A 15,900-nucleotide genomic window follows, 5' to 3' on the forward strand; every position below is an offset into this window, starting at 1 on the left:
GCACCCCGAGCGGGCCGACGGTCAAACAAACCGCCGCCGCCCCCGCCCGCGGCGAAACGCTTCTTCCGCGCACCAACCCGCGCTGCCACTGACCGGCGGGGCCCGGAGGACCCACCTGGCAGCAAGCTGTAATCTCCCGCGCGTCGGCGTCGTTGACCAGACCCCCGGCCCGGTCGTCGGTCTCGACCGCCTCACCCTCTTCCTCTCCCCGCACACGGTTTCCACAACAGCTGGGCGCCCAACCATCACAAAGATCCCATCAAATCAAAAAGGGACTTCTTCAGAAAGATAATTCCTCCTCACCGTTTCCGTCCAAGTGTTTGCCCGCGGGTTCGTGCCTGGATTAGGTGGACGCCGAGGCGGCGTGAGCATCGCTGGCTGCGTCGATCGGAGTCCGGCGCTCGAGCCTTTCTCCGGTGAGTAGTTGCGTTCCTGGAGCTCTAGGACCTCCGGCTCCGTGGTTTGTTGCAGCCTTGAATGTTTGCTGCGTGGTCAGATTGCTGTCTCCCTTGTTGGTGGGGTGCGGACTGGTCTAGAATAGCTTTAGACAAAATTCTATTTTTGTTCCCTTAACTATAGAGTTGGTTTAATTTTCATCTTTCAACTCTAATATTACAAACCTTCGTCCACTAACATTTAAAATCGTTTGGAACTCGTCTCTTAATCTATTTCAAAGTGGTTTTGCAAGTATGGCGCTGCTGACTTACATTTCACTTGGTCTGATCATGCTAACTTAGCCTCTCCTGCATTAGGGTCCACCTGTCAGCATCTTCTTCTTCTCCATTCCACCTTCTGTCTCCTCACACTCGTGGCCGCCGTGATGCCATGGCTCCGCTCATCCCGTGACTCATGTCGGCCACACTGCAGTGAGTGCGTGACCTGGCCTCCTCCGTGCACACCACACTCATCGACACGTTGCTCCACGAGCAGGACTGGTGTGCCCACCAACAACCTCGTCGACTACCTCTTGGCCCTCCCGCTCCTCCGCGATGCGCGGAGGTCGAGCGAGCGGTGGCGAGGGCTCGGGCTAATGGTGGAGATGGCGCTCCGACGGATCTCGGTCCAAAACAGCGAGTGCATGAGCATCGCCTTGATGCGGTAAGTTAATTTCTAAGGCTTGCCGGCGGTGGAGTGGCTTAGGTGGAGCTACCCACGGTGGCGGGAGGGGAGGGAGAAGGGGCTACGAGGCGGCGACGCTACGGTGCATCTTCAGCCAAACCAAAGGGCGCACGAGCATCGCCTCGATGCGGGGAGTGAAACCCCTCATCGAGGTGAGCTGGACCTCGCCCCGGTTGGACTGGTGACTGTCGTCGGGCCTCGAAGTGGAGGAGCTCCGGTGGGGTGGCGGCGCGACGGCTAAATGGCCAAATTGGAGCGGGGAGAAGAAGGAGGAGGTCGAGGCGGAGCTCGTGGTGAAGTAGCTCACTGAGATTTGACCGGGCCGAGGAGAACGGTGACGAGGCACACCGGCGGGACGAAGCAGGGGAGAGCGGGCCGGCGCACCCACAAGGTGTTCGACGCACACAAGGTGTTCCGCGAAAGCTTTGTCGTCAGGGAGATCGATCGAGAGGAGACACGAAGCCGAAACCCTGCTGCGTTTCATCGCCGTGCGTGCAATTTCTCCATCGATCGTGTTCATCGAGCCTCGCCGATGGGAAGCTTTGCTGATCGAAGCCTAACCTCTGAGTTGTCCCTTCCGCACCATGTCCTGCGGTCGCTGCCCGCCGAGCCCATTCGCCGTGCGCATCCCTAGAGCTGCTAGCCACTGCCCATGGAAGATTAGCTAGGTGCAGATGCCGCCTGTCATCCCTGTTGTGGGCCGTCGCCCACCATGGACGATCGAAGATTGGCCGGAGGCTCCGCCGCATTGAAGTCCTACTGTGTGGAAGATTCGCCACACCGCCGCCCCATGGCCGCACCGCCTCTCTTGCAGGTTGCCGCCCTCGAGCCCGCGCCGTCCTTGCTGTCACACGAGTCCGCACGCCCCTGCTGCTGCTTGCAGTGGAGGAGGCATGGAGAACCCGGCCTGGAAGCGCTGACGTGGTAGCCACACATGGGCTTCTTTATCCGACATGGCGCACCCAGTTACCGTGCCTTTCCACATTAGATCGGATTTAGATACGCCACGTGTGCAAAACCACCATAAAACGGCCCGAGGGATGGATAGCGAACGGTTTTAGAAGTTGGAGGACTTAAGATTTCTGGTTTTTGAGATGAATGATGATTTTTAAACCAACTCGATAGTTGAGAGAACAAAAATGGACTTTTTCCTTAGCTTTATTGCATATTGATTGTTAGTATTGTGCTCTTGTGACATCTCTTGTGTGAAGTCTCTGTAGGATTGCAGCATGCTGTGGTTGGTTCTGGAACCAAGCAGTGTTATTTCTGATGCGGGCTATTTTTTAGATTGCGGATTAGACCTCCTGAAACAGTAGTTTTGCTCTAACAGCTAGGGATGCCATGCTTGGTAGGTACTATATGCCTTTTGAAAAAATCGTGTCTGCTTCTCTTAGTTGCTTGTTCTGGGGCATGTTCAACCATCGGCTGACAGATGGCTAAATTTGGCTCTCTTCTTTGTCTGAATCGCTCCATCCAAATTACCTGCCTATGTTGCAATGATTTGAAGTACCTGTCTGGACCTTACTGATTATCGACGACCACATAAGCTATTTTGTTTTGCTGTCTTGTCACATTCATTACCCTGTAAGGTGGTTACTATGATTATGTAGAACAGCCCTAATTGTACTCTGTGATATGAATGGGAGTGTCTAAGTTTCATGTGACTGTTTTTGGTAATCTTTCAATCACCTTTCTCAACCATTAGATCAACATCAGACAACTCACATGTGTTATTTCTATATGTGGAGTTAAAGGTTAAGTTGTGATCAATGTTAGGTGATTGAAGATAAGAACTTTCAGGTGATTGAAAATTTGCAAAACTATAAATACATGATTTGAGGCTTGTGTCAAAAAAAAGGGAGGTTTTGTTAGCCTGTTAGGAGATAACACGTTCATACTGTTGGGCAAATTAATAGGAAAAAATAGTAGGGCCATTTACAATTAAACTATTCTATTCCTAGATGGAAATATTGTTCTACTCACGTTATTTTATCCTTTCGTTTACACGTGTGCGCATAAGCAATTTTTTTGTTTCCTGATCAAATGCCGGTATTGTGCATACTCTGATGATAGAACCATGCCAATTAATTGCCAGCTCATATTGTACCAGTGTAGCGTACTAGCCTCCGTACTGATACTATCACGTATCCAGTAGCTAATTTGTTTGTCATTCATTCCAAATTGTTAAACTGAATGCTTTGTTATTTTTGCTGTTTGGGAAGGTGGACAACGCTTACTCAGACAATCAGATAATACAGTTTTTCTATGCATAATGTGCTCATGTAAGACATCAAGTACAAATGAAGCACACCGCTGTCCTTTGTTGGAGGATTGAAGACAGATAGCGCTATGGTAGCTGCTACAACTGCGGCAATGTTTATTGTGTGTTACGAGTCCCTCTGCCCCTGTTTTGGCTCAAAAAGGAAGGATGGAAGTGAAGATCCTGTTCTTGAAAGACATTCAAATTCTTGTAAGTTAATAAACGACATTTCACTGATGGGTGATGAAACCTGTCAACACAGCGAAGCATTGTCTAACTTTTTTTTTTATCGGACAACCTGTTTGTTGGGATGAAGTTGGATAGTAGTAACCAGGAATATGCTTGTAACTTCCTTCTGGTGGTCCAAACACTCACCATCAATTGTGACGTATTGCTTTTATTTCTTTCAGTGAATTCTTCTGAACTGAGGTCGATTTCTGATAGAATTCCTGCAAGCCCATTTCGAGTACCTGCAAGTCCATCTAGATTTTCATTGTCTTCGCTGCCAAGCAGAAATGATCCATTAAACCTCAGTCTTGAACATGTTGTCAAACTGACACATAACTTCTCGCCAACCTTGATGATTGGTGAAGGTTATTTTGGAAAGGTCTACAGAGCTGAGCTGCAAGATAGCCATGTCGTGGCTATTAAAAGGGCAAAAAAGGTAATTTATTTTGTTTGGGCAACTATACTAGCAACTTTTCTAGCTACAGTGATTTAACTTTAGTTCATATGATGCCTAGTTTGGCTGGACGCCTCATGAGTTTTGAAGATTCTATTTGCATTGAGCCTTATTTGGACTGTTTGTTGAGCTTATTTTCCACACTTTTATTTCTACACTTGCAGTTGCACACTCGCACTCTCTCGCACATGCATATGCAATGCATTGAGGTGGAATCAAGAATGAGCTATAGAGTGGCTAATCCAGGTTTAGGTAGAGGGTAAACCTATTATTTGATCCATATTTATAGACCAATAAAAGAATATATGGGTGATGGATCGATGAACTATGCACTCATATTTCATTCTTCATTCCAGCAATGGAGGATAAGTGTTATATGCTGACCTCTGTATTCTGTATGCTTCTTCATTAGCTAGTCAGCATTGTGTACTTTTGCTTCTATTTGCACTTGCAATTGTCTTGTAAGTGAAACATTGCAGTATGAATTGTGGTTTTGATATGGTTTCTTTTTGCAGGAACATTTTGTCTCTTTACGTGCTGAATTCAGCAATGAAATTGCACTACTAAAAAAAATTGAACATAGGAACTTGGTCCAATTACTTGGTTATATTGACAAAGGCAATGAACGAATTATCATAACTGAGTACGTATCAAATGGCAATCTTAGGGAGCATTTGGATGGTAAGCTGCAAACCAGATTGTTAGTTTGTTTTATTCCTTCCAAAAATGATTGGTCCAATATTTGAAATCATCTTTCAGGTCAACATGGTCTGGTTTTGGGATTTAATCAGCGGCTTGAAATAGCCATAGATGTTGCACACGGATTGACTTATTTGCATCTGTATGCAGGTACACTTTGCCTACATGTTTCCATTCGTTAAGCATCAAGCAATTTAGCTAAAACCACCTAGATGTTCTAGATGTTCTTCTATCTTTTTCAATCCAAGTCATGCACTTGTACTATTACCTCCGTTTTCAAATAGATGTCGTTCTAGAATACGTATTGTCAAATTTTAGAAACTTTGATCACTAATATACACAAAACTATTAGGATTTGGCACATGAAAATGATAGTAATGAATTTGTCATAGAAAAATACTTCGATATTATCTATTTTTTATCAACTTTTACTAAGAGGTAGTTGTCAAAAGTAATGAAAAATATGCTTGTTAGAGACCATATCGATATCCTAAACAACAAGTAAAAGAGAACGGATGTAGTACTTTACAGCTGCAGTAAGGAAAGCTCAGCAAACCATTATTCTTAGGGCACTTTTTCAAAGAGAGCTTCCCTTTGCCACTAAGGCCTGTTTGGATAGGGGGATTGGGATCCAAGTCCTTAGGGTTTAGCTCGAATTTGAACTAAATCCAAAAAATGCTAGAGCACCCTATTTAAACATGCAGTAAGGAGTTGTGACCAGATTTGTATCTGACCCAAGTTTTTTTATCTTCGATGTAATGCAGCATGTGAACTAACCTTATGGATATGCAACTTTCTCTTCAATAAAGATCAGCTTTTGTAACACATTTATGTTCTTCAGTATTTTAGTGATGATGTGGCATGCATCCAGATAACAGGAAAAAATTATTTTGTTCATTCCTATTTGCATTCTGCATATATTTTTTCTTAATTCGTAGTCTAATACTATTCTCTTCTGCTTTTAGAGAAGCCCATAATACACAGGGATGTGAAGTCATCAAACATTTTACTAACTGAGGGCTTCAGGGCCAAAGTGGCGGACTTTGGATTAGCAAGAACAGGTCCTACCGAGCCAGACCAGTCACAGATTGAGACTGGTGTGAGAGGAACAGCTGGCTATGTTGATCCAGAGTATCTGAGGACAAACCATCTGACAATCAAGAGCGATGTGTTCTCTTATGGTATTTTGCTCCTGGAAATCCTTTCAGGCCGTCGTCCTATTGAGGTCAGGAGGGGTTCAAGAGAGAGGATTACAGTAAGATGGGTATGTATTCGCTACCCTTCTCATGTAGTCATACCAATGCAGCCTTTGATTTTCTTTCTAATGTCTATCAGAATTGCTTTAGTGTTATCAACAAATTGCTGTGTAGGATAAGGTTCCTGTAGTTCATATATAGTGATATTTCCATGATACAAAGATCTTAAGTCTGAACACTAGTTATAAATCGAAAATAGATTGCAAACAAATTAGTCTGAACATGGAGTACTCGTATTTTCTGTGATTTGTTTCGGTCAATTTGTCATTCACTCATGTCTGTGCCTTTTCATCGATGCATTCAAGTGGATGTGCATGCATTAGTTTGTTTGTTCATCAGAAATTTGATATTTGTCACAATTTACATCAAACACCCATGAACTTTCACTGATTGTCCCCGAGCCTGACACTTGATCCTTATGTTCAACTCATTATAAATGTACTGCAAAGAGTTCCATTAAACTGATGAAAACACCAAGAAGCACAGCTTTGCTACTAGTTCGTAAGCTGCGGGCCCTTTCTGCTGTCATTTACATTCTAGACTTAAAGACATCTGAGCCTTGATCTACTGATGTCGATACAGGCATTTGAGAAGTATAACAGAGGCAATGTTACGGACATATTGGATCCGATGTTAACTGAAGCAGTAAATGAGGATATACTGAATAAAATCTTTGAGGTGGCGTTCCAGTGTGTTGCTCCTACCCGTGATGACAGACCACCCATGAAAGAAGTTGTGGAGAGGCTGTGGAAGATAAGGAGGGATTTTGCAAAAACTCGAAGGAGAGCAGAAGCGACTCTGAATTGATCCTGGTTGCTTCATTTGCTTGAGAGAATATAGGTCAACTCTTAGTGAAGACTGAAGATTGGCACACAAAAACAAGGCAAATATTGCAATTATGAACAAATTTGTACACGATTGCGAGATTATTGTTGTATGATTATATCGGGAGATCAATATGTTGTACACTGACCCGCAATTAGTGATTTTCCCTGTATAGCCATTAGCCAGCTCGATCTTTTCACTTTTCAGTACTCTGTATCCGCAAGCAAGTACAGTGTAGCTTCTGTTTGTGGCTTCTGAATTTTTGAAATTGTAAGACCTATGTTGTTGGATAAGGCTTTTACAAGAGTTGGATAAGATATGGGAATGATCTCTCTCGTTAACCTCTTCAGGAAATAACTAGAGATAAAAGGAACTGAAAGTTATCATTCCTCACTTGTGTTGTGCCTTCTTGCAGGCAAATCTGAATCGCTTCTTGGACTGTCCATGCACATTATGATTGGGAAACTGGCCTGGGAGAAGCAGCCCAACATACAACCAACGTGATGAGTAGGTCATATTTGAATGCAGGAAAAACCAAATGTTAACCATTACAAGGGTCCTAAATGTCATCTGTTTTTTAGGGGGAATACAGTAGGGGAAGCCCCTGCTGTGGTAAAAATATTAATATATAAAAGGGCAAACAAGAATAGGTAAAAGAGATGTACAAAACAAAAGAACAATGTAAGGGGCCAAGGAGGCAAAAGGAAAAGAGGGGTCAGGTCGTTCGTTCCATGGCTTGAATGAGGGTTCTTCCTCTTGGTGGTTAACATGGGTGTATGGCCCCCAAGATATGGCACAAAAGCTCCTCTTGCTTCAAGAACTAAGGGATGTCCGTGCTCAATGCTCAGGTCCTTGGGTCGTTGCCGAGGATTTCAATCTCATATACCGGGCAGAAGATAAGAACAACTCTAACCTCAATGAAGCTATGATGGATTGCTTTCGCCAATGTCTTGATGATACGACACTCAAGGAAATCCCACTAATAGGCCGCAAATTTACGTGGTATAATGAGAGGGAATCTCCAACCTTGGTCAAGTTGGATAGAGTTTTTTTATACTGCGGAATGTGAACAATTGTTTCCAAATTGCTTGTTGCAAAGTGCGACAACCGAAGACTCCGATCACTGCCCCCTATTGCTTGGTTTACGTGATAACGCTCCCGGCAAAGGACATTTTCATTTTGAGGCATATTGGCCCAAGATTGATGGCTTTCTGGAAGAGGTCTCCCAGGCTTGGAATGTGGTAGAGCCGCACCGCTGTCTGGTCGAGACCTTATCAATTAAAATCAAATTGCTTGTGAAGGCTTTGCAAAGTTGGAGCCATAAAAGAGCGAGGCACATAAGATCACAACTGTTGTTAGCCAAAGAAATTATGCATCAGCTAGAGATTGCTCAAGATTCTCGAACATCATCAGAAGAGGAGTCATGGTTGTGTTGTCATCTCAAGAAACACTCCCTCGGTTTGGCTTCCTTATTGCGCACTATTGCAAGAATACGATCCCACATAAGTTGGATCAAAGAAGGCGATGCTAACATCGTGTTGTTCCATCTTCATGCGCGGCATCAGAAGAGGAAGAGCTTCATCCCCAAGTTGCGTTCCGGTGATCAAATTCTAACTAGCCACAATGACAAAGCTCAAGCCGTGTGTGATTTTTACACAAACCTTCTTGGTACAGCTAAGCTGTGGGCTTTCTCAATTAACCTTGAAGAGCTTAATTTACAGCAGCACTATTTTGTGAGCCTTGATGCTCCTTTTTCGGAGGAGGTGTGGCCCACTGTCAAGCAGTTACCTTCAGATAAAGCCCCGGGACCGGATGATTTTATTGGAAGGTTTACAAGGTGTGTTGGCCTATTATTAAAGACCATATGATGGTGGCAATCACAATAGTTCATGGTGAGAATTTCAGGAATTTGAGGTTGCCAAATTCAGCATTATTAACCCTTTACCTAAAATGGACGGTGTGGATCAGGTGAAGGATTTTCATACCATAAGCTTAATTCATAGTTTTGCCAAGTTCGTGACAAAATTGTTGGCGAATCGATTGGCAGGAAGGTTGCAGGAAATGATCTCCAAAAATCAGTGTGCTTTTATCAAGGGGTGGTGTATCCAAGATAATTTTATGTTGGTGCAATAGATGGCGAGATTCTTACATCAACCAAAGTAGCCTCGCATTCTCCTAAAATTGGACGTTTCAAAAGCATTCGATTCCGTCTCTTGGTCGTTTTTATTAGAGGTGTTGCGTTATATTAGTTTGGTCCTACTTGGTGCAATCTGATCAGTGGGTTTTTGGCCTTGGCTTCCTCTAAAGCAATGCTTAATGGTGTTCTTGGCAAAGAAATTCAGCATCAACGTGGTTTACGTCAAGGTGACCCGCTGTCCCCTATGTTGTTTATCATTATCACGGATGTTCTCAATGGTCTAATCCAAAAGGTTAATGATGAAGGCTTGCTACACTCATTATCTAATCGTCCTCTCCATCACCGCATATCCTTTTATGCGGACGACGTGGTTTTGTTCTTGAGGCCGGTGGCATCAGATTTGGAGATGGTTTTGGATATCTTACATGTGTTCGATACAGCTTCTAGGCTCAAAACCAACATACAAAAGAGCAGTGTTACTCCAATTCAATGTTCGGCTGGTGATCTCGCGGTGATCTAGCATCATTTGTCTTGTGAGACAAAGGATTTTCCTTGTAAATACCTCAGTCTTCCTCTTTCCATTAAGAAGTTGACTAAATCCCAAGTGCAGCCTATTGTAGCTCGTATCGCCGATCAACTACCCGGGTGGAAGGCTGATTTGATGAACCGAGTAGGAAGGCTTGTGCAGGTCAAGTTTTTCCTCACTTCAATGGTGTTGTACCTTGCAATCGCCATGGATCTTCCACCTTGGGCCCTGAAGGCGATCTACAAAATTCGTCGTGGTTTCTTATGGTGAGGGCGGAAAGAGGCCAATGGAGGTCACTGTTTGATGGCGTGGTCAAAAGTTTGCCATCCAAAAGAGCTTGGGAGGCTTGGAATTTATGATCTAAAGTCATTTGGATGGGATCTAAGGATGAGATGGTTATGGTTCCAAAAAACTCAACCTGACAAACCTTGGGGCAATGCTCCAAGTGTCAGTGCATGCTTCTATCAAGGCTCTATTCTCGACTGCATTGGTGACCAATGTGGACAATTGTTGCAACACATTATTTTGGTTTGATAAGTGGCTACACAACAAATCAATTGCTGGTCTTTCTCCTCACTTATTCACCCTTGTCCCTAAGCGTGGGTCAACAAGCGTACAGTCCGGGATGCCTTGGTTGAGTACAATTGGATTCATGACATTCACGGGGTGATTTCGGTGGTTGTCTTGTTGGAGTATTTTGATGTTTGGGACCTGATATTCGAGGTGGTGCTCCAACCTGATTTGCAAGATGAGCATTGTTGTAAGCTCTCAGCTTCAGATCAGTATATAACCCAATCTACATATGAGGCCTTTTTTCAAGGGTCCATCCCATTCGAGCCATGGAAATTGATTTGGAAGTCATGGGCGCAAAAAACATGCCAATTTTTTCTTTGGTTGGCTATGCATAACCATTGTTAGACAACAGATCGTTTAACTCGACGAGGCATGCCACATCCAGTGAGATGGCCCCTTTGCGATCAAGAGGAGAAAACTATCTAACACATTCTTACCACATGTGTTTTCACTAGGCAGGTGTGGTCCTCCATGTTTCACCTAGCTGGTCTCCCGGACTTCTCCCCTCATCATGAGGATTCGGTTTTCAGTGCATGGTGGATCAAGGTTGTTGACAGAGTCACCCAACAACTAAAGCAAGGCTTGAACTCATTGATCATTCTTGGGGCGTGGACAATTTGGAAGCAGAGGAATGATTGTGTTTTTAATGGCACTCCGCCGAGGGTGTAGCGAGTGTTGCAACTAGCTAGAGAGGAAGCGCAGATCTAGATCTTTACTAGGGCTAGAGGTTTGGCGCAACTGGACTTGGGTCCTGTCTAGTGGTCATGTGTGTCGGGTTGGTCGTGTCTTTTCATTTGTGGCACGCATGTAAATTCTAAAACCGTAGTGTGTGTGTGGGGGGGGGTCTTTTGTATCTCTGTTTTTATTCCTTCTTAATGCAATAATACGCAGCTCTCTTGCGTATTCGAGAAGGAAAAAAAAGGGGTCTATACAACTGAACTAAGCCAAGCGGAGAGGTGAAGATCAAGAGAGGAAGTCATTCTGGGTAATTGGAGAAGGACCTCATCTTTAAAGCCAATGCTCCAGCCTTGCAAAGAAGGTTTGATTTGACGAAAGATATAACTATTTCTTTGTTTTCAAATGTTCCAAGCTGTAACAATGAAGACTTCTATGAAGAAAGGAGCTTGAAGATCCGCTTTTGCTTGCTGCATCATGGAGAAGAATTTAAGGTGACTATACCAATGAATATTTAGAAGTTGCCAGCATCTTGTGCTAAAGGGACAATAAAAGAAAAGGTGGAATGTAGTTTCCTCCACCCCTAAGCTACATAGAACACAATTGTAAATGTTTCTTTGAATCTTGTGATTTTTCCTCCTTAGAATATTTCTAGTATTTAGCCTGTCCATGAGGAGTAGCCAAGAGAAGACCTTCAACTTTTTGATGCACTTGGATTCCCAAATCTAGATGAGGGCTGCTGGTGGGACCAAAGTTATAAAGGAGGTAGTATAAAATTTTCTAGAAGAGTATTTCTGTGTACCCCAGTTGTAGTGCCATAAGTTATATAGAACCGAATGTTCTTGTAACTGTGTAATCTTCGAGCGAAGCACTTGTAATTCTTGAAATGCTTGTACAGTTAAGGGAATGTGGAAGTGTCTTCCAATTGAGTTGTCTTGCATGAAATCTGCTAGAGATACATTTTCATTTTTGGCAAAGGAGTATAGTCTAGGCATTTGTTCGCTAAGAAAATTGTTCTTCCAAACATCATTCCAGAGTTCCACCTGACAGGAGGCTATTCCACTGAAGTGATCATTGATTTTCATTATATCACGCCACCAAAAAGATCCCATGGCGACTGAAGAATGAGGGATTTGTCCATTTGAGTAATGCACAGTCCAAATAATGTTTATCCAAGGTAGATCCATTTTGTTGTAGAACTTGTGCAGGAACTTTACTAGAAGAGCTTCATTTTGAATGCGAAGATTAATCACACTGAGGCCACCCTTTTGTTTTGGCGGGCAAACCTTCTTCCATGCCACAAGTGGTTTGCTTTTGGCATTCACATCTGATCATCTTCAAAGACAATTTCTTCTATCTCTCTCAATGTTTTCAATCACGGTTACAGACACCTTCAAAGTGCACATGGTGTAAGTAGCCAAGAAGAAAGGGCAGAGTTAACCCATGTTAGTCGACCAACATGAGTGAGAAAGATCGAAATAGCAGTGAACCTTCTCTCCACCCTATTCATTAGAAGGGCGTGATCTTCAACTCTAGGTTTGGTCGTGCAAGAGGTAGACCAAGATAAGGAAGGGCAAGGAATCAATGTGACAACCAAAAGCACCAGCCAAATGAGTGGCCTTCTCTTGGTCATATTGATAGGTATCATGCAAGACTGAGTCATTCACTTTGAGGCTAGTAGATTGGGAGAAAGTTTGCAGTAGTGCTTTGAGACAAAAATCTCTTTTTGAGATCCTTTTAAGACTAAATAGTATCGTCGGCATATTGCACAATTGGAAAGTCCATTTGTCCGGTCTAAATGGCACCTGTTATCAATACAAACAATCTCCATCAGTAACAGGGGGCAATAGAATAATATTAGCTCACTAGGAAAAGCCCTCTCAACTAGTCAGTAGCTGAAACCATCTATCCATCCGCAAAGCTTCTTCCTTCAGTCAGCAAGAGCTACGGCCAAACACTGCAGCTGCGAGTGACTCAAAGAGGATTACCTCGTCAAAATTGTCAGTACTGCTTCCGGAGGCATCACTTTCCTGCTGTGTGATACTGCACGTCCTGTCCAATACTGTACATAGATCGTTGTTTCCATCGAAAATCATGCGATCAAACAATGCACCAGGTGCCATTTTTGACTTGTGTAATGGCTCATCAGAACCTTTAATCTACATAAAAGCTGACATGAAAAAGGAAATTACAACACTCATCACTACTGTTTTGATTTTTCCCTATGGATTCACTCAACGACCCAATGAAAATGACCTAAATAAGCTGGACACAGGTATGTTTAACGGTCGTAATAGTTCATGTTCAAGACTATTGTAAACTGAAGCTTGCTCTGTTCGGGTGCTTTATCCTAAACTACCACATGAACCTTTGTGTTCCAGGCTCATGTTCCCAATGGAATGGTCGGAACGGAAACATCGCCAGAGTGAACAAGTCAGCAGCTGCATAGAGCGACCCCAGAGCAAGCAATTTGCTGTTGCCAATTACTGGAGAATGAAGAACCAGTATGATGAATGGAATTGTGTAGTATCTGAATTCAACCAACGGGGCAGGTACGAGAACCAGCGCAACTGAGAGAACAAACGATAGCACCCACACCCGTGTCTGTGATTTCCCTGTAAGATGAAGTCAGAAGATTCGGTTCATTATACTCTTATAAAAAATAGCCAGCTTTCCTAATATTACGTAAAGAGATTTACCTATGACGTTGATGATTGAAAACCATGAGAACACATAAAGTGGAACCAAAATGTATTTCATCATCCAGTTAACTTGGATAAACTTCCTCCAAATATAGAAGGTATAGTGTCTATTGTCAGCAAGAAGATACAGATGAGTGACGCTGCATCAAAAGATGGGGTCGTTAAAAGTTGGGAAAACATACAGAAGATAAAAGGACATCGTTGGCTAACCACAAGAGATAAGTACAATGATCAAGCCATCAAGGTTTCCTTGGCATATGTTTCACCACAACTCTGGTTCCACACCTAAATATAAAGCATTATTACATTGAAAATGTTTTTCTATTTTCCTCTGAGCTTCATTCTGGTTTTAACAAAATAATGAATCGTCATTGATAAGTCACTAAAGATTCAGCAGGAAGTGCTTATGGCAGTTCTTATACCTGGATTAAAGGACTTACACGAAGGTCATACTTCGCTAAAAAGTTTAACATGAAGGACATGCTTAGGTAACAAACCTGAAGAAATGTACGGCAATGAAGCTTAAACCAAGAGCCATCAACACTGCCAGAGAACTACAGGTTTTCTTCTTTCTAAACCAGCGGAATAGGTCCAATACTTGGCTGAGAGTGAAATGCCATGGTAGGAGGGCTGCGGCAGATACTAGACCAAAGTACAGAAACTGTGCAAAGTGTGGTGAAACAACATGAGCTTCCTTAGCACCTGCATCACTCAAAGCAAGGGTTTGTTTTTAGCAATTTATAACCTATTACCAAACAACCAGCTAAGGCCTTTTGAATTACTTAAAAGGAGGAGCAACTAGACATAGCAATTTACCTAGCACTATACGTCTATACCACCATTCCAAATTATGAATGCTATAAATGCCACCATAACAACTGCAAATGGTGTAAAGGCGATTAAAACTTTACACTTTGAATTCCATAACTAAAAGCTGATGTCCCATACTTCCTCCGCAAGACCTGAACGTTACTCATAAATGTTAGATATGGCATCAAAAGGGTTACATGTAATATAAAAGGAAGGCAGAAGTTTGCAGTAGCTGACAATGTAAAATTCTTAATCAAAGGAGCAGGAGTACTCACTGCTGTACAGTTTAGTAGATTCAGAAACAACCTCCTTCTTACTTATAGGACTATTAACTTGTCGTCTTCTCAAACCTTGAGCAGTGATTTTGCTATCCCAGTTAGACACTACTTTGTTTGACTTATGTGTTGGTTCACTGTTCTCATGAGAAACATTGTCCTTGAGGTGAAGATCTTGTACGTATGAGACGGCACCATTGGCAGCAAAGAGCATCAAATGTTTCTGTCACCCGAATCATACAGGCAACAGGAAACAAAGAAACAACATATATTAGTGAAACATAATACCTGCAAAATTGCAGACATCAACCCATCACCAGGTAAATTTGAGCTTGAAGCAACAAGGAATTGTAAAAACTCACGGGCTAGGAGGGGTAGTGATCATGGGATCCCATGTCAAGATATCTCCATGGCAATATTGATGTGCCTGGGGAACATGGAAGATCTCGTCCTAAACACAAGACATGGGTTAGCATGTCACTTAATGTTTTTCATACTTTACTCGAAAGCATTTGTTGCTTTCTACATTGTCACAACCAATGTATAACCAGATTAGGCAATAGTACAAACCCCAAGGCAATTACCAATATAGAGATCTCACAAAAGCCCACCTGCTTGTTCGATTTATAAAATCTACAGAAATTTCCAATTTTTAGAAAGCTATGACATATGATGCATGAATATTTACTTGTGTTTCCTGCATGGAAACAATAATTCGAACACTTGCGCAAATGCCCAACCTAATATTTTCATGTATAAACATACATCAAGCATAAAAGTGACTTTGCAACTTCAGACTGAATGTGTTTTTCAGCAAGACTGATTTTTAGGCACGGCTGTGTTGTTCATGAAAATGAACCTTGCTCGAGCAATCAGAAATAGCCTTCCCTGCAAACACACTCGACAAGCGTATCCGAGGAGGAGAAGGAACTCACCATGTAGGGCTCAGGCACGACGGAGTCCAACAAAGCGGCGATCGGGATCGCCCACACGGCCACCGCCGCGGCAACGGCCAACCTCCCCATCCCGCCACAAGACGGCCTTTCTCCGCGGCGCTCGGGGTCTTCGGAGCTCCCGCGCGCTTCAGATCCAGTCCTGCGCCCGGAAGGAGCGCGTACCCTCAGCCCTCGCTCCTCACGACTCACCAGGCCATCGGAGGTGACGCATGAGACCGCAGCGTTGTGAGTCAGTCGGGAGCAGTTTCCCGCGCGACACGACTTGGCGGCGGCGCGGTCGGAGCGGCTTTGACGCCGCGGCGGTGCCGGGGTCCCGCCGGAGCGCGCGGCGACCGTCGGTTGCTTCCGCCTCGGCGGTCTCGGCCTATCGGCTCGGTCCAGACTGGCGATTTAGGGCCGTGGCCC

General features: G+C 43.7%; 2 protein-coding genes across 3 annotated transcripts; one reads left to right on the top strand and one right to left on the bottom strand.

Annotated features, from left to right (window-relative positions):
- The first annotated feature begins 217 nt into the window (after positions 1-217).
- LOC133924534 (calmodulin-binding receptor-like cytoplasmic kinase 3) lies at positions 218-7,158 on the top strand. Of its 2 annotated transcripts, none has more exons than XM_062370114.1 (7): positions 218-416; positions 3,342-3,589; positions 3,790-4,043; positions 4,577-4,742; positions 4,821-4,910; positions 5,726-6,024; positions 6,599-7,158. In XM_062370114.1, exons 2-7 carry the CDS (start codon positions 3,469-3,471, stop codon positions 6,821-6,823), a joined length of 1,155 nt encoding a protein of 384 aa, XP_062226098.1. In that variant the 5' UTR covers positions 218-416; positions 3,342-3,468; the 3' UTR covers positions 6,824-7,158. The 2 variants fall into 2 exon arrangements, with proteins under 2 accessions (XP_062226098.1, XP_062226100.1); XM_062370116.1 differs by lacking the exon at positions 218-416 and adding an exon at positions 2,331-2,467.
- A 5,300-nt stretch (positions 7,159-12,458) lies between these two features.
- LOC133925538 (dol-P-Glc:Glc(2)Man(9)GlcNAc(2)-PP-Dol alpha-1,2-glucosyltransferase-like) lies at positions 12,459-15,882 on the bottom strand. Its single transcript, XM_062371433.1, has 6 exons — positions 15,475-15,882; positions 14,902-14,990; positions 14,686-14,827; positions 13,952-14,175; positions 13,452-13,594; positions 12,459-13,367 (listed from the first exon to the last, which is right to left on the bottom strand). The coding sequence occupies exons 1-6, from the start codon at positions 15,562-15,564 to the stop codon at positions 13,108-13,110; spliced, it is 948 nt and encodes a 315-aa protein (XP_062227417.1). The 5' UTR covers positions 15,565-15,882; the 3' UTR covers positions 12,459-13,107.
- Between the last annotated feature and the right edge of the window lie 18 nt (positions 15,883-15,900).

This window comes from Phragmites australis, chromosome 7, assembly GCF_958298935.1.
Source record: "Phragmites australis chromosome 7, lpPhrAust1.1, whole genome shotgun sequence".
Taxonomy (NCBI): domain Eukaryota; kingdom Viridiplantae; phylum Streptophyta; class Magnoliopsida; order Poales; family Poaceae; genus Phragmites; species Phragmites australis.

What these genes read in the sequence shown, in the direction of transcription:
- LOC133924534 (XM_062370114.1), top strand. Translation starts at nt 3,469, where the DNA reads ATGGTAGCTGCTACAACTGCGGCAATGTTTATTGTGTGTTACGAGTCC. An exon ending in TCTTAGGGAGCATTTGGATG is followed by an intron (nt 4,743 to 4,820) that starts GTAAGCTGCAAA and finishes ATCATCTTTCAG; the next exon opens with GTCAACATGGTCTGGTTTTG. An exon ending in AGAGGATTACAGTAAGATGG is followed by an intron (nt 6,025 to 6,598) that starts GTATGTATTCGC and finishes ATGTCGATACAG; the next exon opens with GCATTTGAGAAGTATAACAG.
- LOC133925538 (XM_062371433.1), bottom strand. Translation starts at nt 15,564, where the DNA reads ATGGGGAGGTTGGCCGTTGCCGCGGCGGTGGCCGTGTGGGCGATCCCG. An exon ending in TCGTGCCTGAGCCCTACATG is followed by an intron (nt 14,991 to 15,474) that starts GTGAGTTCCTTC and finishes TCTTGTGTTTAG; the next exon opens with GACGAGATCTTCCATGTTCC. An exon ending in TTCAATCATCAACGTCATAG is followed by an intron (nt 13,368 to 13,451) that starts GTAAATCTCTTT and finishes TTCATCTTACAG; the next exon opens with GGAAATCACAGACACGGGTG.